This window comes from Semicossyphus pulcher, unplaced genomic scaffold (genome assembly GCF_022749685.1).
Source record: "Semicossyphus pulcher isolate SPU_LCO1_2020_fin unplaced genomic scaffold, fSemPul1.0.p SCAF_10, whole genome shotgun sequence".
Taxonomy (NCBI): domain Eukaryota; kingdom Metazoa; phylum Chordata; class Actinopteri; order Labriformes; family Labridae; genus Semicossyphus; species Semicossyphus pulcher.
Genome location: NW_027211604.1, coordinates 4,402,195 through 4,425,606, shown reverse-complemented (window position 1 = coordinate 4,425,606; position 23,412 = coordinate 4,402,195). Strand labels below are relative to the sequence as shown.

The 23,412-nt window shown below is 40.4% G+C and overlaps 2 protein-coding genes and 1 pseudogene across 2 annotated transcripts; 1 reads left to right on the top strand and 2 right to left on the bottom strand.

The window, feature by feature from the left end:
* Positions 1 to 336: 336 nt before the first annotated feature.
* tmem120aa (transmembrane protein 120Aa) lies at positions 337 to 8,970 on the bottom strand. The gene is made up of 12 exons (XM_069671111.1): positions 8,846 to 8,970; positions 7,252 to 7,370; positions 5,155 to 5,286; positions 5,004 to 5,063; positions 4,816 to 4,911; positions 3,862 to 3,951; positions 3,498 to 3,563; positions 3,345 to 3,406; positions 2,510 to 2,602; positions 1,608 to 1,672; positions 1,050 to 1,118; positions 337 to 944 (listed from the first exon to the last, which is right to left on the bottom strand). The coding sequence occupies exons 1-12, from the start codon at positions 8,921 to 8,923 to the stop codon at positions 831 to 833; spliced, it is 1,044 nt and encodes a 347-aa protein (XP_069527212.1). The 5' UTR covers positions 8,924 to 8,970; the 3' UTR covers positions 337 to 830.
* A 2,073-nt stretch (positions 8,971 to 11,043) lies between these two features.
* Positions 11,044 to 15,336, bottom strand: styxl1 (serine/threonine/tyrosine interacting-like 1). Its single transcript, XM_069677127.1, has 8 exons — positions 15,234 to 15,336; positions 15,087 to 15,148; positions 13,913 to 14,012; positions 13,516 to 13,649; positions 13,246 to 13,391; positions 13,060 to 13,157; positions 12,164 to 12,276; positions 11,044 to 11,214 (listed from the first exon to the last, which is right to left on the bottom strand). Exons 1-8 carry the CDS (start codon positions 15,334 to 15,336, stop codon positions 11,083 to 11,085), a joined length of 888 nt encoding a protein of 295 aa, XP_069533228.1. The 3' UTR covers positions 11,044 to 11,082.
* A 1,959-nt stretch (positions 15,337 to 17,295) lies between these two features.
* LOC138604647 (hepatic and glial cell adhesion molecule-like) lies at positions 17,296 to 22,782 on the top strand (annotated as a pseudogene).
* The last annotated feature ends 630 nt before the right edge of the window (positions 22,783 to 23,412 follow it).

The following is a 23,412-nucleotide window of genomic DNA, read 5'->3' as shown; positions in this document are numbered from 1 at the left end:
GTCTGTTGGAAACCTTAGCTTGATTTTGACTGCCTATTTTGTGTACCGAACCTTGCCTGGCATTAAATCTCTGAAATCTGTCCACTGGTCTGAGTTTGCAATTGAGTCTTTCATTCTTGGTCCCGGTTAATGACGGATGTAAGAAAGTGTAAGTACTTTCTATGCTGTTATTCCAGACTCAGGTTTGGGGCTTCTTCACAGGCTCATAAGATAATAGTAATACTACAATATAATATAATAATGAATCTGAGCAGTCCTGAGATGAATAATGGGGTACGAGAGAAGACAACAAAAAATTGTGTTGCTTTTTTATTTTCTCCAACTTTTCCTTTTTTTGTAAACATTTAAAGATTGTCAAAATTTTGGGTTTTAAAATCAATTTAAATAAAATGATCGAAGAAGCTTTGGGAAACAGCGTAAACAAAAAGAAGCGTAGGGCTTGGAGGAGTGTTTTATGAAGCAACCTTGTGTAAGGCTTGACTACACAGCAGTTGCTCAGTAACAGACTCTGTATTTGCGTAAATAAATATGATGCAAATTCAGTAACTCTTCCTCCTCAGCGTTGTGCAGTTCTGACCTACACAGAGACCTGACAGTGTGACTCAGTACGGCCTGCGAGGTACCTGGTTGTTTCTGTGACAGCTCAATGTGACATAAAAACCGTTTAAAACTCATGAAATCAGGACACTGATAAAAGGAGTACATACAAATGGTCAACACGGACGATGATCATACATCCATAACGAGCTCTAAAGAGAATATTAGAGCTGTGGGTTTGCACTTTTTTCCGTAGCATATTTGGTGTTTATTCTGTGTTCATTGTTCCGGCCCTATAAGCTCTTTGCTTTGTCCTGGTTGTTCATGTATTTCTGGTACACGACTCCCAGTGTGGTGAGGAAGTTTCCCATGAAGAGCACCATGTAGGAGCAGCCGCACATCACGACCTGGACCACAGAGGAAGAAAAAAACATGGCTAAAGGATACAACCACTAAATGCACATTTCACAAGTTCACTGCGAGAGAACATTTGGTCTCCCTGGTGTACAAACCTGCCACTCTTTACACTCCCGGAGCTGAGACATCTTGAAGAGTGTCATGCTGTTGTAGAGCTGCCAGAACTGTAAGAGGAGGAACAGTCGACAGTAAGGAATTCAAAAAGACGTCATTAGTGTAAAAACAGTTTTAATTTTTGGATATTCTTTTTAAACGGTGAGATATTTACTTTTTAAAAATATATTCAATCTGATTTTAACCATCAGAATTGCTAATGACACATGCTACACTCACAGAGGCCCGATATACACACACATGCACAAACAGGACCCTGTGGACGTGTACTAATGGAGAGATGTCAGAGTGAGGGCTGCGGAGCCTTGCTCAAGGGCACCTTGGCGGAGCCCAGGAAAGGAACTGGCACCTCTCCAGCTATCGGTCCCAATTTCCACGCTTGGTCCGTACCGGGACTTGAACCGGCCACCCTCCAGTTTCCAAGCCAAGTCCCTACGGACTGAGCTACTGTCTACCCCAATTTCATAAATATAATTACTAAATTAGTAAGCCCTATATGTAAGTTTGCGATGAGAAGAATTAAGAGAGAGGCTACTCACGTGACCAAAGAACAAGAAGGGGAGGAGAAAGGTCAAGCCTCTCCACATCCAGGACTGGAAACCCTCTGAACACCAGGAGAGGAGACGAGAGAGTCACTGAGCTGACATTAACTTAATCTTTTAGCCCTTTTTACTCTGCGGTTCCGTCTCAGCGCCGTAACGAAGCTCCACTGTCCTGTAGTCGTTGCTATTTTACATTGGACTGAGCAACGGCGGCGTAAAGCCACCCCAGTGTGTGTTTCTGTAAAGTGTTCTGGCGTTGCGGAAGCAAAATGTACGCGAGGTGTAAACAAACAGCACATGCTTGAAATACACACACACGGCGCTGTTCCGCCCTGCCGGCTCCGCCGTTTCCACTGACGCCGTTTGGCCTCTGTTGCTACCTCCGATGGCGGCTCAGAGGCGGAACGACTTCGCCCCACCATTCTGCCTCTGTGCAGTTTGCATAGAAGATGGAAGGTAACAGAGGCGTAATAATGCCGCCTCGAACTGACAGTGTAAAAAGGGCTTGTTGTTATCATAAGAGGATATCCCCATGCATTAAAACAGTGCATGAAAGTGGATTGTAAAGACACGATATACAGCTGACATGAGACAAGAAGTGAACATGGTCTGTGTGTAAAGAAAACACTGAGGTTTGAGGATTTAAAGACCCAATAACATCTCTTCTGTTATTCCCTTTTCCCCTTACATAAAAACAGAACAAACATTTTGATAAGGATCCCTGAAAACGCTTGTACTTCTTCTTGGCAATGAACAAAAATGTTTGTGTGATAAGCTATCAGACAATAGTATCTGTCTGACCAGTCCATCGTTTGTTCAGTAACTTTTTCTGTATGATTTTAAAGTTTGTTAATTCTAAATATAAACTGGTAACTGACAGCAGTTTAAGAGGCACTCACCGACTGTTAGGTCCATGTTATGTCTTTCTCCCAGCGCTCTGAGTCTGTACAAACAGCCACTCTGGTAGTAGTACTGGAGAAACTGGACAAAGCCTTAACAAACAGAAAAGAGAATTATTAATTATTAAGATTTATTTATGTTAGGACCGTTCATAGTTAACACTTGATACCGACTAACTCTTGTTCCTTTATAAATATAAACTGGCAGTAGCTTCATTGTCTTTGTGTGCAGGCCTTGTACAGTCAGCTTCCTGTTAGTGTAAGTCTCTATACATCCCAACGTTTCCTCCCTTTCATAAATCATGCAGAGTCCGACATGTGAGGGCAGAACGAACAGATAAAGTTTTTATGGCAAAAGAAAATTATTCATCAAAAATAATCACACTTTTATTGCTGCTGCTGACATCAGGACCACATATTAGTCCACAAGATAATTTAGATTTTAAATTTAGATTTCAACAAACATAAATAACAAAACATAACATTTAAACAAAGGCAAATACTAAAATATATATTATATCAGACATTACAAAGTTGCTATAGTGCATCCCGTTCAACAGCCCGTGCTCAGTCCATACATGAACCCTGCGGCCTACTTAGAGCCCAAACGCTGATTTAATAACGTGACAGACTGAGGGACAAAAGAGTTTAAAAGATGAAGATAAAAAACATTTCAGACCTCAGAGAGACACTGGATGAGGAGTGATGAGGAGCATGATGTTATAGTTACAGCTTCATGATACCGATGTTCAAACTATTGTCATGTGCTTTGATGAATGCCAGAAACGTTGGGAACCATTGACCTAAACAGAATACTATACTGATACATACTTACTTTGGTATAGACAGTATGATAGGAACTGGTTCCTAAACATCTGGTAGAGAGCGCCTTCAGGCCTGTGAACAAACACAACAACTCGCTAACATGGAGCACAAACACACAATCATGACAAACAGTGAAGTTTTTCATGTGCATAACGTCACTCACCAGGTGAGCATGACTCCAGACAGAAAGGTGGAAACATAGTGATGAAAAACCCACCAGCCTTTGATCCTGAAACAACACAGAGGACAGACACTGAACGATGCTGCACTTCATGTTGTTCTGCTGGACAGGAAACCGACAGGCAAGGTGATTATGTAACTACACCTCAAAAGATACAAGCTACGTCTGAAGAACATTACAACATTGTCAACCTGCAGTATGTTAATCCACTCACTCTAATAAAAGAAGAACATAACTGGGTTCAGGTTTCTCTACATTACAAGGCCTCGAGGAAGCCTCTGTGGGACCACTTTATCTCTCATCATTCAAACAACAACAGAGGAGAAACAGTACATTGGTCACAGACCTTGAGCCGTTGCTGATAAGGATGCTCTCCCGGATGGTGAGTGTGCAGTAGTACCACACCGACAGGAAGTTGAACAGAGCATCTAGAGTTCTGAAGACAAAAAGAGAAGGAAACAGAATTAGAGTTAAGATAAGCAAAGTCACACTGACACATATAATTCATTAATTCCTCCCCAGGATGTAGAGTGAAGTTAGAAGTCCTGGTCGGATCAGCCACATGTCTTGGTCATAATAACCTACTTTAAGGGTTCATTTTCAAATATAAAAACAAACGCCAGTATATCACTACTGCTGTGGAGAAAGTTGTACAAACAGCTCGTGGTTTCGCCCATTCTACATTCCTACAACACTCAGCGTGCATTGAGCCCCTCCCTCTGACAGGAACAGCCCAGTGAGAGACGCTGGAGTGAAATACTACTGTGTTCCAGTCAAGGACATTGATCGCTGCGGGCAACGGCTCAGAGCGGGACAGAATCTGAAATACGACGAGAATATACCGGCGGATCGTCTAAAAAATCGTAGGTCTGCAGTCTACATTTCAAACCTGACGATTTTGAACGAGACATGACATCGGAGGCGGGCGTCCTAGACTGAGGAAGTAGTCATAGTAACGTAGTCTGGCGGAGGTTTTCCAGGGCCCATTGGAGAAGCGGATAGCGTCGTCCAAAGGCACACAGTGAAATTGCATTTTTTTCTACCATAATAGCATGATAGGACTGAGGTTGAAAAACGGCGAACTGGCCCTTTAAGTTACAAAAACTAGGCTACGAAGTTACACTGAGTGACATTCTTCCAAATGAACACAAGGGCTGTGGTTTGTTTTAATTGATTTAACATGCAACATCCTACTGCAGGCAACATCCACTACAGCATAATTGTGTATTTATTCAGTCATATAGCAAATGTTGGTGTGTTATAATTCTACACACATAAATCAAATGTTTAGAAGCCTTACCTGTAGCTGAACAGAAAGCGACACGTGAAGGAGAACACGAAGAGGATGACCGTGAGGATCAGTTTGAATTTCTCATACTCGTCTTTGTAGGCAAACCTGACAGTGGAGATTACGCAGGTGTGATGAGACGTTATCGTGACTGTACTTTGAAAGGCTTTGCACAACACGACTGTGAGGGAGACACTTACTTTGACTGTTTGTTGAGGAGTGTTACGTTGACATTTCCCAGAACAAGTGTGAGGTATAACCTAAACAGGAAGAATTAAAGTACCAACAATTAATTATAAAACTCTTCTTTGTCATTTAAATACACAACAAAATCCTATGACAGCAACAAACCCGTTCTTCTTTGGTAGAAACGCTTCCATCTCAGAGAAAGCATCTGCTCTCTCCTCGATGGAGTCCTTGATTTCAGTGATGGCATTCACTTCTTCTGCGCTTAATTTTGATGTTGGAGTGTTTTCTTTGCATCTAAACGTGGAAAAAAAAACATTATGTCAAGTTTATAAAATATCCCAGTTCTGCATCTACAATGACAAACAAACCAGTGAGCACCGACCAGGATTTCAACGTTTGTTTTGAAAACAAGTTTGATTGAAAACAGGTCTGAAAGTCTAAGACGGCTAAAATATGGTTACAACATAATAATAATAACTTTATTTATACAGCACCTTTAAAAACAAAAGTTTACAAAGTAAGAATAAAGTGGAATAAAAATGTAAAAAGACGATTAATAGCCAATAAGAAGACGACATCACATAAAAGCAAATCTATAAAAGTAAGTTTTAAGGAGGGATTTAAAAGATGTCACAGATTTTGCGAGCCTCCTCAGGCAGGTTGATCCAAAGCCGAGGGGCCCTGATGGCAAAGGCACGATCATCTTTTGTTTTAAGCCTCGACTTTGGAAGGACCAGAAGGCCCCCAGGATCTTAGGCTGCGGGCCGGCTCATATAATAATAATAATGATGATAATAAATTTTATTTGAAGGCGCCTTTCTCGGCACTCAAGGAAACCGTACATAGATATATATATATATATACACAAAATACACATTAAAAGAGAGAGAAAAAACAAACAAAACAAGAAAAACAAAAGTGACAAAGCGATTAGCGTCATGTGGAATAGGCAGATTTAAACAGATGTGTTTTGAGTTTTGATTTAAAATCGGGGAATGAAACGAGTTCGAGAGTTGGGGTGGTAATGAATTCCATCGTGGTGATACGGGCGGAAGGGACAGACAGGTGTAAGGAGGAAGAGGATCTGAGGGAGCGGGAGGGAGTGGGAACATGGAGGAGGTCGGACAGATATGGGGGGGCGAGGTTGTGGATGGCCTTGAATGTTAACAGGAGGACTTTGAATTGAATATGGAACTGAACCGGGAGCCAGTGGAGCTGTCGGAGGACAGGAGTGATGTGGTGGATGGAGGGGGTTCGAGTAATGATACGGGCAGCTGAATTCTGGACCAGTTTTATGGATGGATTTGTGAGGGAGGCCGAAGAGGAGGGAGTTACAGTAGAGGAGGGGAGTTACAGCCATATGGTGTCAACGACTCTGTAATGTAGCTTGGAGGCAGACCCATACGTGCTTTAAAAGTAAAATCTTAAAATCAATTCTAAAAGTAACCGCCATCAACGTGTCAGAAAACTGTTTCTCTACTGAGCTCAGTGGCCGACGCAGATGAGCGCTCGGCTTGAATGCTGCTGTCGTGAGATCAAATCCAACTCAACCCATTTTTGCAAACATCCTTTCGTTTTGTGACTGTGATGCACAGCTAATAATAATAACTTTAATTTTTATAGCGCCTTTCATGGGACCCAAGGTCGCTTTACAAGGAGGAACACAGAACACTCACAAACAGACTAGACACAGTACATTAAATGACTGGTGTTAAAGGATGTAGGCTGTGTTGAATAGGTGGCTTTGGGGAGTTTTTTGAAAGAGTCCAGTGTGGGAGCATTGCGGAGGTCGGGAGGGAGAGCGTTCCAGAGGGTGGGGGCTGCTACACTGAACGCTCTATCCCCGAAGGTCCGCAACCTGGTGTGAGGAATGGAAAGCTGGCCGGAGGTAGATGAATGGCGGATCCTTGACTGGGTGTAGGGATGGAGGAGGTCAGTGAGGTACTGGGGTGCCAGACCATGGAGGGATTTGTATGTGAGGAGGAGTGTTATGTAGGTGATGCTTTTTTCAGCTGTAAACTCAAAGATATGACTGTGCTGTGAAACACACCAATGCTGTTAACAAACCAAACTTATTTTTTCTAAATCAGCCTGTTTTAAATACGCCTTGAACAAGTGCCCTGCCTTTTGCCAACATAAGGACCCTTATATTTTTAAAGAGCGTTTTACAAAAAAAACCCATAAAAGAGTATTACAATAATGTAGTCTGTTGTACTTTATTGAATTGCTCTTTAAGTGAAAAGGCTGCTAAATACTTACTCTTCAAGTGACACAGTGAGCTCTTTTAGTCTCTTCCTCTGCCGTGCTATTGCACCAGAGCAGCTGTCCTGAAGTTTCGTGACTTCCTCGAGTTTCTGTTTGTATAGACGATGGGTGTCCTGGGGGCGACATAGAGAATAAACAAAGTTGTGAAGACAAGGAACTTTATAATTAAATGTATTAACCAATGTGCAGGGTGGAGAGGACGCAAGAAATGCCCATGCAAATGTCATAACAATCAATCCTATCAGGCTAAAATGAACAAAAACCCCCAGAATATGATCAGTCTGTACAGTTCATATGTGTCTATGTAAATATATGAGGAGTGGCTGTTTTAGTATATGGAGACAGAGCTGCATTGTCTTCCGCTGAGCATGTGACCGACAATGGTCGTTGCTTAAGAGTGCTTCCCAGTAAGCTGTGTGGTAATCCAGATCAGTTTGTGACATTTGCTGTAAGTCACACTTCAAGTTCACATCAAATTGCCAAGCATTCCCAAGCAGCGCCCAGTTAGTGACGCGTTTCCCATCAGCCAGCAGTGGTTGGTCTGCCAGAGAGGGTAGGCGGAGCTAAGCGGCTGCTTTTCCGGTCTCTGCAAGTGTTGCGAGTAAACAGTAATCTACTATGGCTGAACAAACAAAGACATATGCTCCCACAATTGCCTTTAATCGCCACAAGGTGCCGCCAAATATAACGAAACTGAAAACTTTGAGATTAACAGTTTAACTTTGGATATTTAAAGGACATTGTACTTCAACACGTTCCCTTAAAGCTCCTGTGAGGAACTTTCTGTTTGTGTTGATTTTGGCGCCCCCTGTGGACAAAGCCGTACCTCTTATCGCTTTGCTGATTTTGTCCTGTACATGCTTAAGTGGTGAATTTAAACAACAAATCTCATCCTGCTTTCTTAAACAGTCATATGTATCACTTGGTTTAAAATCTCCCCCTGGAAAATGTAAACAAAGGCAGCGTGCAGTTCATCCCTTCCTGACACCAACCCTCGCCAGCGGTTTCAGGCATTAAACATAACTATATAGAAATAGTCAATCTTGTCGCCGATGGTCTGGTTTGCTTTTGTAGCTCATATAGAGTCATCAGAATTAATTTCAATCAGTTTCATAACCAGTGAAAAACTCCTCACAGGAGCTTTAAATCAAGGATCTAAATACTTGTTCCAGCACTACAAATTAATTTGTGGCTACCTAATAACAACACGCCACATACCCGGATGCAATGGTTAACAAACATCTCGCATATATCACCTCATGTGCACTTTAAAGTTTTCTTCTTGCTATAAACACGAACATCGATGCTCACTTGGCATTTCCCCCAAAACATAGCGTCATTATAGGGCAACGTCATCGTTAGGGGAAGGTGGTTGTTCACACTAACTAAATTAATGTCCTTTAACTTTAATGTTTTAGTTTTTTTGTTATTTTACTCTTGACTTGTTACAGTACAATTATCTTTAGCTGCTGAGGAGGGCGGATCCCCCTGCTGCCTCTGTAACCTCCCACTCCGGCTGTTAGCTTACCCCGGGGAAGTCCACACTTCCATAGGTAACGTTACTGGAGATATACAATGTTTAACTTACCTGAATTTGTTGGTGGTTCTTTTCCAAATCGTCCCATTCTCGCAAACATTCAGTTAAACCCGTCGGACTGAACAACATTTTCTACTGTAACATCGGGAAACCTCCTGGAGTTGGGTAATAATGAATCTCCGCTGAGCAACAGTTGAGCTGCCGTCAGTGTCAACAATAAAAAACAACGAATTAGTGTGACTTCCTGTCAGGACTTTCAAAGTAAAAGTCTACTCGATAGGCTGTGTTGGAAGCAGTATTTAGGGTCTTAAGTGACTTATTCCATACTGTCAAAATACTTAACTGTAAAAGTCCAGCATTCTGGTAAGTATTGTGATCTAAATTCACGTAAAGTATCAAAAGTAAAATAATTTGATCTGCGGATACATTTTTTATTTAGATAAATATTAGTGCTGCATTCATGTGTAGGCTTATTACTGTTATAGTTGTTTGAAGATAAGCTAATTTCAGTGCTTTATAGGGTTGCATAATAAAGATAAATCAAATTGGATCATTTTGACAGATATTAAGTTTATAGTATGTTTCGCAATTCGTGTGAATGATCCTTTTTGCATCACATTTTTTAATGCACTGCAGCACTACAGTGCATCATTATAATACTGTGTTGTCATACCTATAATTAAAAGAATGGCAGCTCCTGCGGTTTGGATATTGCACTTGGCCATATTGCAATTTTGATGCAATAGTAATTCCATTTGCATAATTCTGCAATCCTACTTTATATACTGCTAAGTGTCTGTGTTACCTTGTCTAACTTGTCCTTGTTTTAAGTGTAGTATGTCAAGTTGTATGGCTGTACGTAGAGAGTTGTGTAAAACTGGAGTCAAATTCCCTGTATGTTCCCACATACTTGGCCATTAAAACTGATTTGATATCTTATATTACTTTTCTATATCTGTTCATATATGCAATAATACATGGCCACATTTAAATTTGTATTCATAATCCTGTGCAATAGAAGTTCTTATTACGTAATAACTTTCAATACTACTGTCAATTTAACTGCCACCATTTCTTCCCCCCTACTTCTGTAAATAACCATTGTAATATTGTTTTTCTATCAGGCACCGTCTCTTTTGCATTAACCCATACACTTTATATTTTCACTTATATTTGAGTTGTTTTTTTGCATTTTGGTAATTTGTACTGTATCACTGGAGCTATCTGGCACTATAATTTCCTTTGGGATTAATACAGTTCTATCTTATCTTATCTTATCTTATGTAAAACTAATTTCTACGTGCCCACATACTTGGCCAATAAAAAGGATTCTGATTTAGATCAGTTATGATAAGATGAGATCGTCTGTGTATGTAGCGTCACTGTTGGGTGTGAACCTCAAACCTCTTTTCTCCGTATGTATTGTTGTATAACTGACTAGAGTTGAATCTAAATAACTAAATCAACTTTCTTGTAGTCCAACCTAAAAATTCAAGAATTTTTACTTTCGTGCTTTTATTTTTGAAGTTACGTAAAAGATCCGGTTTTATCATAGCTAACGATAGGGCGCTTTAAAAAAAACTTCACGACAATTCCGGCGTATGTCATGTGCGTTGAACGTGCTTATTTGCATCTGGTTGGTCCAATCAGATGGCCCGTCGGTGATTTTGGTTCCTTCTTTCAGTCAACCAACCTTTTAACAACCACTTGTGGGGCTTTAAATGTGCTGCCTTGAGTAAAGCAAACACAATCAATCCCTCTCAATAGCAGGAGTTGGCATGTCAAACACAAACTTTGGCCCTTAGCCGTCTTAACAGATAAGTTTTGATGAAATAGCTTGTTTGGCTGACGTCTGCTAGAAAGGAATTCTGAGCCCCGCAAGGTGCCAGGAAAAATGAACGCCTGAATAGTTGGCATGTTGCCTGTATTTTTAGAGCATGTTACGTAACTGTTCAGGACAAACTGTTATATCCAATATTGTTAGAACCTCTGCCAGATCCATGTATGGACTGACCTACAACTAATTAGATTTTATGAGGTCGTTCCCAAAAAAGAAATCATAAATATATTTCTTTATTAATAGAAAACAGGAAACTAAGCAGGCAGAAGTGTATCATTTTGATGTTCATCATCAAATAAAGCATGGCAATTTTTAATAGCACACAAAACCGAGCATAACATTTGTGCCACTGCTTATTTTATTGCGTACACAGTAACACAACTGAAATCAGCTGTTTTAATTTATGTATTGAATATGAAATAGACGCACTGTTGTCTTTGCCAGTTGGTTAAAAACCATGATCACAGATATCTGTCACTTTAGCTCCCATGGTGTGAAGTTCCCAGTCAGACAGCTGCTGTAGAAACCCCGTGTTAGGCCTCATGTTGGGTTTACATTTGAGCATGTGACTCCAGGCCTCCTGTAAAAGTCAAACCAATGGCATTACATACTATAAATGTTATATTACATATCATATTCACGTTTTATTCACTATCTATATTAATCTCACTTTTGTATGTACCCAGATTAGTTCCAGATTTTGGGATACACCACAGGGGGTATCGGTACCTTATCCTCATATGTAGCTGGTTTGAAAGCAAAGAGTAGTAACGCCAAATATTGAATTGATTTAGATTTTTCTTTTGTTCGCTCACTCATTTTGTAAATTGATAAAAAATATACAATTATTATTCATATTTTTGAAAGCATTCTTAGTTTACAGCATTTTTTCACACCTGCCAAAAACTTTTGCACAGTACTGTGTGTGTATATATATATATATATATATACAGTATGTAACAGTAACTTGGACCAACTTGTCCATTACAAAACCTTCTGACGTTATAATGTCTTCATAAACAAACATAATTTAGTTTGTGTTCATCTGTCAGTGGTTTACACGTCTGTCAGTTGGCTTTGTATGCACGCCTGAAATCCTTTCACCCCACTTTCGTCTGTAATCAGGTCGTATCGTTCCTGAGGACCATTCTAGTTCAGTGGACGAGTGAGTGAGTGAGTGAGAGCGAGAGAGACACACACACATTTGGTGATACATTCAATAGTTCTCCTAACCAATGACATGGTCATTTGATAAACACAACCCTCCTCCAAAAGGCTGTTGGCGTGTGCTAACATCAGTCTGGTTTTCTAAAAGGAAGAAGGACAGGATTGGAAGCCACGAGCAGAGCAGAGTGAACAGCAGAAACGAATCAATGCCTGGAATTGAACGGATAATTCAATTCACTAAAAAGATTAGTTCTTTTTTAACAAATCGTTCATAACCAAAACATCTCAATATCATATCAAAATTAGTAGGACCGCCATGTTTGTGGCACATATTGCAACCAAACTGAGTGAACCCCACTTGCCTCTAGTGTGTATTTGAGGTGGTGCATGAGAAAAGCGATGGTTACAGCACTGCAGCGGCTTCGGCCCTGCTTGGAAACTATCAGGACACGAGAGTCCATGTTGATGTGGGAACCTGAAAACAGATGTGATAGAGGGCTTCTTCAATTAACAAGAAACATTTACATTATGAAGCGAAGAAAAAATAACAATAACTGTAACACGTTTCAAGTTAAAATATCTTGTTGGTTGCACTGTTAACACCTCATATACATCTGAAACATGACCAGGAGCCCTAACTAACACACAGCTTGGATGGGGTCACATGACAAAAAGGTTGACATCCACTCATTAAAGTAATAATCTTGCTGATTTTCATTTAAATAACTGTCTGCTGTCATTTGCAGTATCACAAACTGGGTGTCTGGAGCGACTCTCAAAGAAAAAATCTAAAGTGGCGCCCAGTTAGTGACACGTTTTCCATCACCCAGCAGTGGTTGGTCTGCCAGAGAGGGTAGGTGGAGCTAAGCGGCTGCTTTCTCCGCTCTGGTCTCTGCAGGTGTTGCGACTAAACAAACTACTGTGGCTGAAAAAACTAAGAGAAGATGGATGACTACAGATACAACTTCAAAAAGAAGTGAAAATCCAAAGAAAAAGAAACAAACTCGACGCTCAGATGAAGGCAACCAGTCTGAAAAGGAAAGCGACCGTCAGCCAGGAAAATCAAGAGTTACAACCAGAGCCAACCTTGAAACAGTGTCTGAAAATCTGGGAAGTGTGCTCCTGCAATTAACATTTATCACCATAGATGGCGTCAAAGAGAATGAAACTTTTACCACTTTCAGTAAATCCTCTTTGCACAAAAAAGAGTTTTAAAGTGAGCAAATTAGTATTAAAAACATTTTTGTGCCCGACTTACCAATAAAACTACAAATACTTTCAAAACTTGAATACAAGTCAGACATCACTGAGTCGGCCACGGGGATGTTGAGGATGGTCTGGTTTCCATTTATGCATCTAAAAGAATTCAAAGAAATTCAGACCAAATTCAATGAACACTACATATGACGTTTGTAATGTTTATAATATCGTGTCCCTGTCTTACTTCAGAGCGTCGCTCTCTGAGATACTGACGACAGCGCTGATCTTCAGGTCTTTAAGTATACTGGAGTCCATGCCTTGTCTCTGATCACCCATGAACAGCCGTCCTGATATAATCTCCACTGGATAAGTCTTCAGGTTCTCCAGCTCCTGAGATACTCCGGAAACATCGATGGTTACTAATAGAGAGCTATCTACTCCCATGTCCACTTATAAACTCAACATTCTCACTGTAATGCAGACAGGTTTTGTAGGTCAGGTGTGTTTGTCTTACCATGATGGTGTAGAGGATTTTCTCAGTCCTCAGGAAAGTGTAGAGAGCGGAGAACCTCTGAAAGCCTCCTCTCACTATCTTAACTGGAGAGAGGCTAGCTTTAGCGAGGGCCTGTGCACACTCAAGTGCTCTGCCTGCAGACACAGTCAGAAAACAGGTGATAAACTCCCCTCAACTATATGCTGACATCTGTGGAGAAAGTGCATATTAAGAACTTAGCCTATTGGAAACTGTACTAGCTTGGTACAGTGAAGGGATATATAAGAAAATAGAGATAAACAATGGAGTTAAATATCTCCTCAGATGTAAAATATCTTAATGGACGATTCGTCATCCTTTCTAAGACTTCGGAGCTTCTTTACAGCAACATTTCCTGTGTAAAACTTTAACAGATTACCTTGTTCCTCTAAACAGCTCGTGCTGCTGTCATAGACCACCACATGCCGCATACTGTCCACCTCCACGGCCTCTGGCAGGACAAATGTGCCCTCTGAATCCTGGAGAGAGTCACACAGAAAGTCTTCATGTTTGACGCAAAAACAAACTTAGAAATTTAAGTACCATTGCTTTTCCACAAGGACTTTCTGTCAGCTTGTTTGGTTTCACATAAGTAATTGTAAAGCCGCTCTCTTTTCGTCTTAGAGTCTATTATGCAGAAAACACAAAACATCTAATGCTGCACAAGCAACACAATGACTCAGAGATGACCTGATGGACAAGATAGATCCCTATTCACAAATAACAGCAGGATGGATATCTCTTTCCATCAACATCCTACATTTCAAGAATAAAACTTCTTCTAAATTTAAGCACTTATTTCTTATGGCAGCAAATTTTAGCTAAATATTTTATTAAAATTATTTAAAAATAAATTTAATATATAAAAGCAATACTTTACTGCTAGTATCTGAAGTATTAGCATGCAGTACCAAAATGAAAGTATTAGCAATTCATTGAAAACGCTGCTGCCAGGCTTTTAACACACAGGAAGAGAAGCGACCAAATTAAACCAGTCCTTGCTGCCCTCCAGTGGCTACCTGTGAGTTTCAGAATTGACTTTAAGATTGTATTGCTTGTTTTTAAAGCCTCACATGGTCAGGCTCCAGCCTACATCTGTGAGCTGCTAACTCCCTATGAGCCTGACCGCTGCCTGAGATCTTCTGGCAGGACCCCCTACTGGTTGCTAAATCTCGACTGGTCTCAAAATGTGACCAAGCCTGGAGATCTCAGGCAGGCAAACTCGGTGTCCTCTTTCATATCTCTTCTTAAAACGTCTGGCTTTTTCATAACCACTGGCTTTGTTTTACTTTTTAACCAAGTTTTTATTCATTTATGGGATCTTATGTGTTTGTTTATTTGCTTTTACTAATTGCCTTTAACTTGCTTTTGAAAAGTTCTTTTTAAATAAAGTTATTATTATTATTATTTTTATATTATACTGTATTATATATGTGCAGAAGTATTTTACAGCGTCTAAACTTCTGCCCTTTTAAAAGAATATTTTTACCCATTAGTCTGGGCCAGTTGGGATAGACACATAAACCCAAAACTATTGAGACAGGTGTCCATACCATTTTGGCATTTTTAGCTGTTATGATGTGACTTGTTCTGTAATCCTGGGCTTCACTAGCATCTAGAAAAGAGACACACAATAGGTCAGTTAAGTTGCAGCTAGCAGTTAAGATTTAACTTGTCAAAACTGCTATTATTTATCTCACCAATCAAACAGAGGTAGTTGATCTCTGCCAGCCTCGACACACAGCTGCTCTGGTTGAGGAGGTTGTAGAGCTCTACAGGCTCACACATCATGATTTCAGCCATCACAGGGAGAACGACAACAAGACAACAATCAGCTAAAGACAGATGAGAGCTGATGAACACTGGTTAGCTTGTCCTGGAGGGAGAAACGTTACATCCTGGTTCAAAGAGCACTGTTGTTAGTTGTGTGGGCTGTTGCTTAGCAACAGAGTGTCCTCCCTCATTGGCAGTTGGTGATGATGCAGAGCCTTAAAGTCACGGACGTCCATTTTTACTTACCAACATATATTTATATAAAAAGTTTAAATTTAAATAGGTGCTCAGTTTATTGATGCTTCTTCTTACCGAAACAACCTGTATTGTCCTCGAACAAGCAGAACACAGTGAGCTGAGGTTTCAACAACAGATATTTTAACAGCTGTATCTGATGTTATTTACACACACAAGTGTACAAATCATCCACTGGTAATTTTTGATTTTAAAAAGATTGTATCTTTGGAAGATGCCCATTTCATTTGCCTAACTCAGGCTGTTGGGGTATTTACTATGTTACATGACAAAAACTGGATTTTGTCCTTCATAATTTACATTTAAAGCATGAGAGATCTCGTAAAAGGCGAGTATAAACGGGAGGAATTTCTAAATAGTTTAAAAAACAGCTGCTATTGCTGCTGTTGTTTTTAGTGTCTCTGGGTGCAGCCTGGAGAAGCTGCAAAGCCTGGTAGTCTTTACGCCACCAGGGGCCGTCTTTAGACTCAGTTTGTGGTCTGAAAGAGCTACAGGCTCTTTTTGTTTGGATTTATAGTTGCCACCTTTGCTTGAATTGCAAACTCCCTACAGAACTACGCAACCAGAAGCAAAAATAGACGTTAAAAATATGAATACATAGGATGTTATGGACAAGGATACATTATTCAGTGTTTTGCCTGACAAGGATATTTTGCCATATTTTTTCATTGATTTGTTATTTATATTTTTTACATATTTAAAAATATAATATCAAAGATTTTCATTTAAATAAATGTCTGTTAAGTCTCTACCTATCACAGAATGAGGTAACACAATGGTGATTGAGCCTATAGCCCGCTGATAAAAGCCTTTGCATTTTCAGTATATAATATTATTGCAGACTGGGTGTCTGTGGCGGAAAAAATCACAAGTGGCGCCCAGTTAGTGACGCGTTTTCCATCTCCCAGCAGTGGTTGGTCTGCCAGAGAGGGTAGGCGGAGCTAAGTGGCTGCTTTTCCGGTCTCTGCGAGTGTTGCGAGTAAACAGTGAAAATCCAAATCCAAAGAAAGAGAAACAAATTGGACGCTGAGATGAAGGCAAACAGACCGTCAGCGGGGAAAATCAAGAGTTACAAGCGTATCAAAGGGAGCCAACAGTAGACGTCTGGTCATCTGGGACTTTTGCGCCCACAATTGCCTTTTATCGCCATAGGTGCCACCAAATACAACAAAACTGAGAACTTCCAGATTAAACCTTTAAGCAGAAAAAGAAAATGCAGCAGAGTGAAGCAGTCCATGCTCACCAAAACTGAGCTTTCTCTCTCAGGCGCTATGGCTTTAATTGACTTGTTTTGTTTCTTTCCTTTTTCCATCAACAGTGAATTGACATCCACGTACGATAGCTGCTCTCGGAAAGGAACGGAGCCATAAGATCCGGCTCCCTTCAAAGAACCGTCATTCCCAACACTACATGCTAGTGTCATGGCTTTGGGTTGGCAATGTTACACTTTCTAAAATAAAGACTGAAATGCCTCCACAACTTTTATAATGGGTGTGTTTAAGCTTTTGTTGACTCTGATGAGGTGTGTGTTTTTGTCTGATCTCGGCTGCACATTGCCCTGTAAGACACGATAGAATTTGAACCTTTTTACATTTATACTTTGTTTTGATTATGAACTCATCACATTTCTTATAATAATTACAGCAATAAAACCGTGAAGAAAAATAAATGTACACAAGAGACATCCAGACACACACACACTTTTGTCCTGCTATATTGGCTTTTGAGAACAACATGTACTCAGTCCCAGCAGAGTCTGAATGACTGACTGTGTTCTTCGTCCTGCCCAGTTGCAAATCATGCTGGTTGTCTGGGAGGAAAACAAAGCTTGAGAACCAAGATGAAGGCAGAGAAGGAGGCTCCTTTGGAAGCCAAAATATTTTCCCAATTTTTTTTGCTCATTTGTGTCTCTTCCTTCAATTCAGGTCAGTAAAAATCTTCTACTTTAGAATTTTCTTTAAAACTTGCTGATGTAAATAGATCGCATTGTTTAGCCAAACAATGGCCTGATGTTTCACTGGCGTGTTTATGCAATGTGTCTGAAAGATTAGTGAAACTTTTGTTCATAAATACAGTTTGCATTGTTGCTAATAAGTTAGAGGCAATTAATAAAGTTTATTTACCTTAATTTTGTTTTCGTTTGTTCCAGTATGTATTTTTTAAATTACAAATTAAAGATTCGATTTTGGAAATAACCCTTTGCAAATTACTGATGCAGCAACCTGCAACAAGAGAAATATAAACATCCTCTTTCACATTGTGAGCTGAGGGCTGGAATATATCACCAACAACAGGAGCAATCTAGATGGTGATTTTAAAGTTGAATACGTCATGCAAAATAGAAGTATGCAATAAAAAAACAATAAATAATAAATAATATAAAACCAGATGTTTGTGCAAATGTTTACAGTTACACGCATATTATTATAATATCTTCAATGTTACCACAAATGATGGAGTCAGAAAATGAGAGTTATGTTGGCATCGCTCTGACTCAACATTACATCACAAAGGAGGCATTTGTTGTTGGGGTGTTGGATTGCATTAGACTGTGTGGGTGCTCTTACAGTCTTGTGTCCGCCCTTTGCAAGTAATACAGTAATTGTGCCTCCAGCCTAAAGCAGAACCAGTGTTTTCAGATGTTTGGCTATTTTCAGCTGCGTCTCATCACTGTCCTGCTATTGTTGTGGCTATAGCAGCAGAGTCACTGAGCTGCTCTGTTTCTGCAAAGCTAGCATGGCATCTGGACTGCCCCCAGTGCTCTTTTTATGAACTGCCAAGAAGGAAATTTCAACAAACAATACCTGCTTTTGTGGGCTCATGCTGGCCCATCCCAAGGACTGACAGCTGTTACCATGGTAATGTGGATGTGCCATGCAAGCTGGCTTCAGTATACAGCAGTGATGGGGCCTGGTGCTCACACTAGCCTTTAGATATTTACTGTATCATTTACTGTATTTGAATAAGTAACATTAAATTTGACATGCAGAGCAAATGAGGATGTGCAGAATGTAAACGTGTGGAGGTTGGGGTGACGTATGTGCATGTAGCTTATATTTACTTTATGCAATAGGTTAAGTTTGCAAAGAAATGTGTTCAAAAGTGCATCGTTTAAAGAATTGTCAAAAAACTATTGTATCTGGGATCAGGTTCAATTAAAGGTGGCTGTATGTCTTATTTGCCATGGACATTGTTCCTGCAGATTTCCCATTTTGTTCTTCTTTGACTGTAATCTCTCCAGGTGGGGTGCTGGCAGTGAACATGACTATCCCCAACACTCTCATTAGAGGTACAGTAGGAGGGGAGGCCCTTCTGTCTGTACGCTACAGCAGTTTCAGTCTCGACCTGCCGGTCATCAAGTGGCAGCTCAGGAGGGAAAAGTCTGTCACTGTTGTCCAATCAATCGGAACCGACATCATTGGGACCCTAAGACCTGAGTACCGTGACCGCATCCTGGTGTTTGAGAATGGGACTCTGCTTCTCCACAACCTCAGACTCTCTGATGATGGAACCTATGATGTGGAGATCTCCATCACAGATGATACCTTTACAGGAGAGGGAAGCATCACTCTCACTGTGGATGGTAGGAATACAGTGATGCATCAAACACAGCAATATTTTGTGTCTACTTGCATGCTAAAAAAACTCTTGTGTCCCCTGCCACTTATATCCAGAGGCGATATCCAGGCCATATATCAACATGGAGTCTTCATCAGTGCTGGAGCTCAGCGAAAACGTCGTCCTCAACTGCTCCCATGACAATGGAACCAGGACTACATACAGGTGGTTCAAAGGGGGAAAGCCACTGACCAATGTGACCAGGTTTGTGTTGTCACCTGACCAGAAGTTTGTGACCATCAGGCGGGTATTGATGGCAGATGACGACATCTACAGCTGCTCAGTGGAGAATCCTGTTGGCAATATGACAAGCCTGCCTCTCAGACTGACTGTCTACAGTAAGTGGTACTATCTTAGTTGCCTGTTGTTGAACTGACAAGAGTAAACACTAACATCATGTTAGATATAGAAACACAGGCAACAGAGTTACATTTGTCTTCTAAACATAATTATCAGAAGAACACATGAGAGATATCTGCGGACAAGCAAAAAACTATTTCAACAGTTTTTTTTCCCGAACTGCTGGGCTAACGCAGGTCTCAGAATTCTGCTAGTTTTCAGTATCAAAACAAATTTTTAACTCGAGTCTGCTGCCAAACTTGCATATCTGTGAGGCTGCGTCAAGACACAGCAGTCTTTTAGCTAAATCAGCATGCTAACACGCTCTCAAGGACAATGTTTTTTGTGTTAGCATGCTAACATTTGCTAATTAGCCCGAATACATAGAGACAGATGTTTGATGTTGATCTCATTAGTTTTACTGGTGTGATGTATTTTGTCTTCTGGTTGTTGCTTTAGTTTTGTATGCTGAAAAGCATTCTGGGAAATGATGAAAGCCATGTAGAACATCGACCAGTTAATGTTATGCTAATGTTATTGAGCAATGCTGCTTCTTAAACAAACGGCTAACTAAAGTCGTAGTTCAGGTATTATACTGTTATACAGGTGAGGTTAACAGTCCTCAGGATATAACAAGGTGCTTGAAAAAATTCAGATTTTGACCTGATGATAAATAAAAAGTTACAGGTGCACAAAGGCAGTTACACAGTAACGGGGGGACTATAAATCTGTGTACCAGATTTCAGGCTAATCCAATGAAAAGTGACTTTTTTCACGCTAGAGAAAAGGTCGGAAGATTGTCAGAGTTACGATAGACACTGATCAGCCATAACATTATGACCACTGACTGTCAAGTGAAACACAGTAAATATCTCGTTAAAATGCTTCCTGTCAGTAGGTGGGATAAGTTAAGCATCAAGTGAACATTTCGTTCTTGATGTTGATGTGTTTGAAGCGGGAAAAGTGGGCAAGCGTAAGGATGTGAGCCACTTTGACAAGGGCCAAATTGTGATGGCTCGACGACTTGCTCAGATCCATCTCCTTGTGGGGTGTTCCCAGTCTGCAGTGGTCAGCACCTACCAAAAGTGGTCCGGTGGATCAGCAGGATAATGTGCCCTGCCACACTGCAAAAATGGTTTAGGAATGGTTTGAGGAACACGACAACGAGTTCAAGGTCTTGACTTGGCTGCAAATTCCCCAGATCTCAATCCAATTGAGCAGCTGTGGGATGTGCTGGACAAACACGTCCGATCCATGGAAGCCCCTCGCAACTTACCGGTTCCCGATACCTCTGCACACCTTCAGAAGTCTAGTGGAGTCCATGCCTCGACAGGTCAGGGCTGTTTTGGTGGCACCTGCAAGGGGGACCTACATAATATTGGGCAGTTGGCCATAATGTTATGGCTGATCGGTGTATAACCGCTGTTCAAATTTCATTCGAGATATTTTTCAAAATAACTTAATAAAGACTTTTACCAAGAGGAAAACTCACCTTACCTAGCCTAAAATCTGGAAAATGAAAATCGATTGAAAAATGTTGAGATTTTTCTCAACAGAAGTGGTGGACTGATGAACCAACCCAGCCATCTCTAGAGCTCTTACATTAGCATCGCTTGAGTAGGCTGTCTCCCAGATTTGTGCTTACTTACCTTCTGCTTGCTTATCCTACCAGGAAGAAGTTCCCTCTACATCATCCTTTCCACTGGTGGCATCTTTCTCCTCATCACCTTGGTCACAGTATGTGCTTGCTGGACACCTTCAAAAAAGTACGAGTTGCCACTCGGCCTTAAAATTCATCCTTAAAAGACTGATTCACGCAATGTGGGCCTTGAGAGTAAATAAAAACGTTATAACTTGTTAATGCTTGCCTTTGTCAGGACAAAACCTCCAGCTAGAAAGCCTCTCTCCAGGTTTCGTGACCACTCTTATCGCTCACCAGTCAATCATAGAGGTATGGTATTTTCTTCTACTGTGATGAAAGTTAATACACAAAGTGATCTTATCTTAGATGAGACTGAAGTAAAACCTGTTCAGAAACGTGTGTGAATAAATCTTTTGTGTGTTGCCACAGATGATCTGATTCCAAAAACGACAGAGCATAATGGAGTAAATGCAGTAACTTCACTTTACATCCTGCAGCAAAAGGTATCCTCTCTTCACTGTGATTTTACTACATCACGTGATTCAGTTAAGGTAGCAAGACAAAAAAAGTTGTATTATATTTTAATACTACAGGTCTTAGAGTTTAGTTCAAACTACATTACTGAATATCCACAATTTCCAGTGGGGATGGGGAGACAATATCTGACATTTGTCCCCCTGACTTTTATTTATTTGTGTTGATTATCAGAACAATATTTAGTAGGTTTGCTACGTTGAAACATCGTCGAAGTCTCAGTTTTACTAATTAATGTTATCACAAACTTGATTTGTGGCTGAAGTTGTCTTGTTGTGCAGGATCCCTCCATGGATGACTCATCTAGCAATAGTATTGGATCTCCTTCTGAACTCGACAACCCGCCGTGCTACACCAGCTCCCCCAGCTACAACGGTGGTCTTGCCCAGTCATCTGGGTCGCCTGTCCACTCTCCCTACAGGTACACGTGAGAGCCCACGGATGTCTCCACATCACTGCACATGGGAGGTCGGACTGTCGTACCGTGTACTTCTCTGACCCCTGATAGCAACTTTCTGCGCATCGGCCCAACGTTTAGCAAAGATCTGAAAACCATTTTCTGGGGTTTTACAATGATGTCATTAACGCCTGTTGATATGTTAAATAAACGGTGACCTAAATAGCAGTTGCTTTTGAGGTTAGTTGCCTGTAAAGAAACAGAATGGCAGAGATTTAGAGTTGTCACTTCCCACCTTGTTGTTGGTTACTGGAACTGCAAAGCAAAGATGTATGAAATAGTAGCAGCTTGTATAAAGCAGACGAGGGGTTGGTAAGTTGCAAGAAGCGAACAGTAGTGTGGCAAAGCTACAGTTCTTATTACACTTCATTGTCAGTCAAACTCATCGAGAAATGAGGTTTGTTGTGTGTAAGTGTGTAATGTTTAAACTTTGAAACAGAAAAATCAACCACAGATATATTACTCTGCTCTTGTGTGTTATATTTTCTACAGTGTTAAATAAAATTCAGAAGTCTCTTTTTAATATTCTGTGGAGTGTAAATAACTATTTTATTTTCTCTATACAATTTAATAGCATTTTCAGTGAAAAGGGGATGTTGGAGGAGGGACAATAGTGTTTCAGTTTTGTACAACTTCAATAAAATGTGAAATTCTCAAAACCAAAACAATTTTTCTGAAGTTTCTGTTTGCAATTCTACCCTCCATATTAATTATTTACATCACTTTGTTTTTTGAAACCCCTGTTGCAGAGATGTAGACTTGAGACTTGGTGACTCCACTTAACAAAAAATAAATGACTTGAGACTCGACTTGGACTTGCAAGTTAATGACTTGAGACTTGAGGCCTGATGACTCGGATTACTTGCGTGTGTTCATTAGTTTGAATGGTGGCTGTTTAATATAAAATGATAAAATTCAATGTTGTCAAGTTTCTGTGTAACTATCAAGTATGTACGCAGCGCAAACTGGGAGTCATGATTGGACAACTCAAAAAGCTCCCCAGTGTGTGATTGTAATGATTGGATGACTGGCTGTCAGTCAAACTCCTCGCTATGGCAACACGCAACATCAAAGCCCCAAAAGAGAAGCTTCATCACTTGTACTCGTTACTACTCGATACGGTCTCAGAGCAGACCATCATCAAGGCTGCATCTGTACCAAGATAATACAGATACAATTATTTGGCATACTTTTTGAACAGGTTCTATAAATTGGCCAATAATATCAATATTAGACGAGCTACTAACACCTTGTCTTTTCT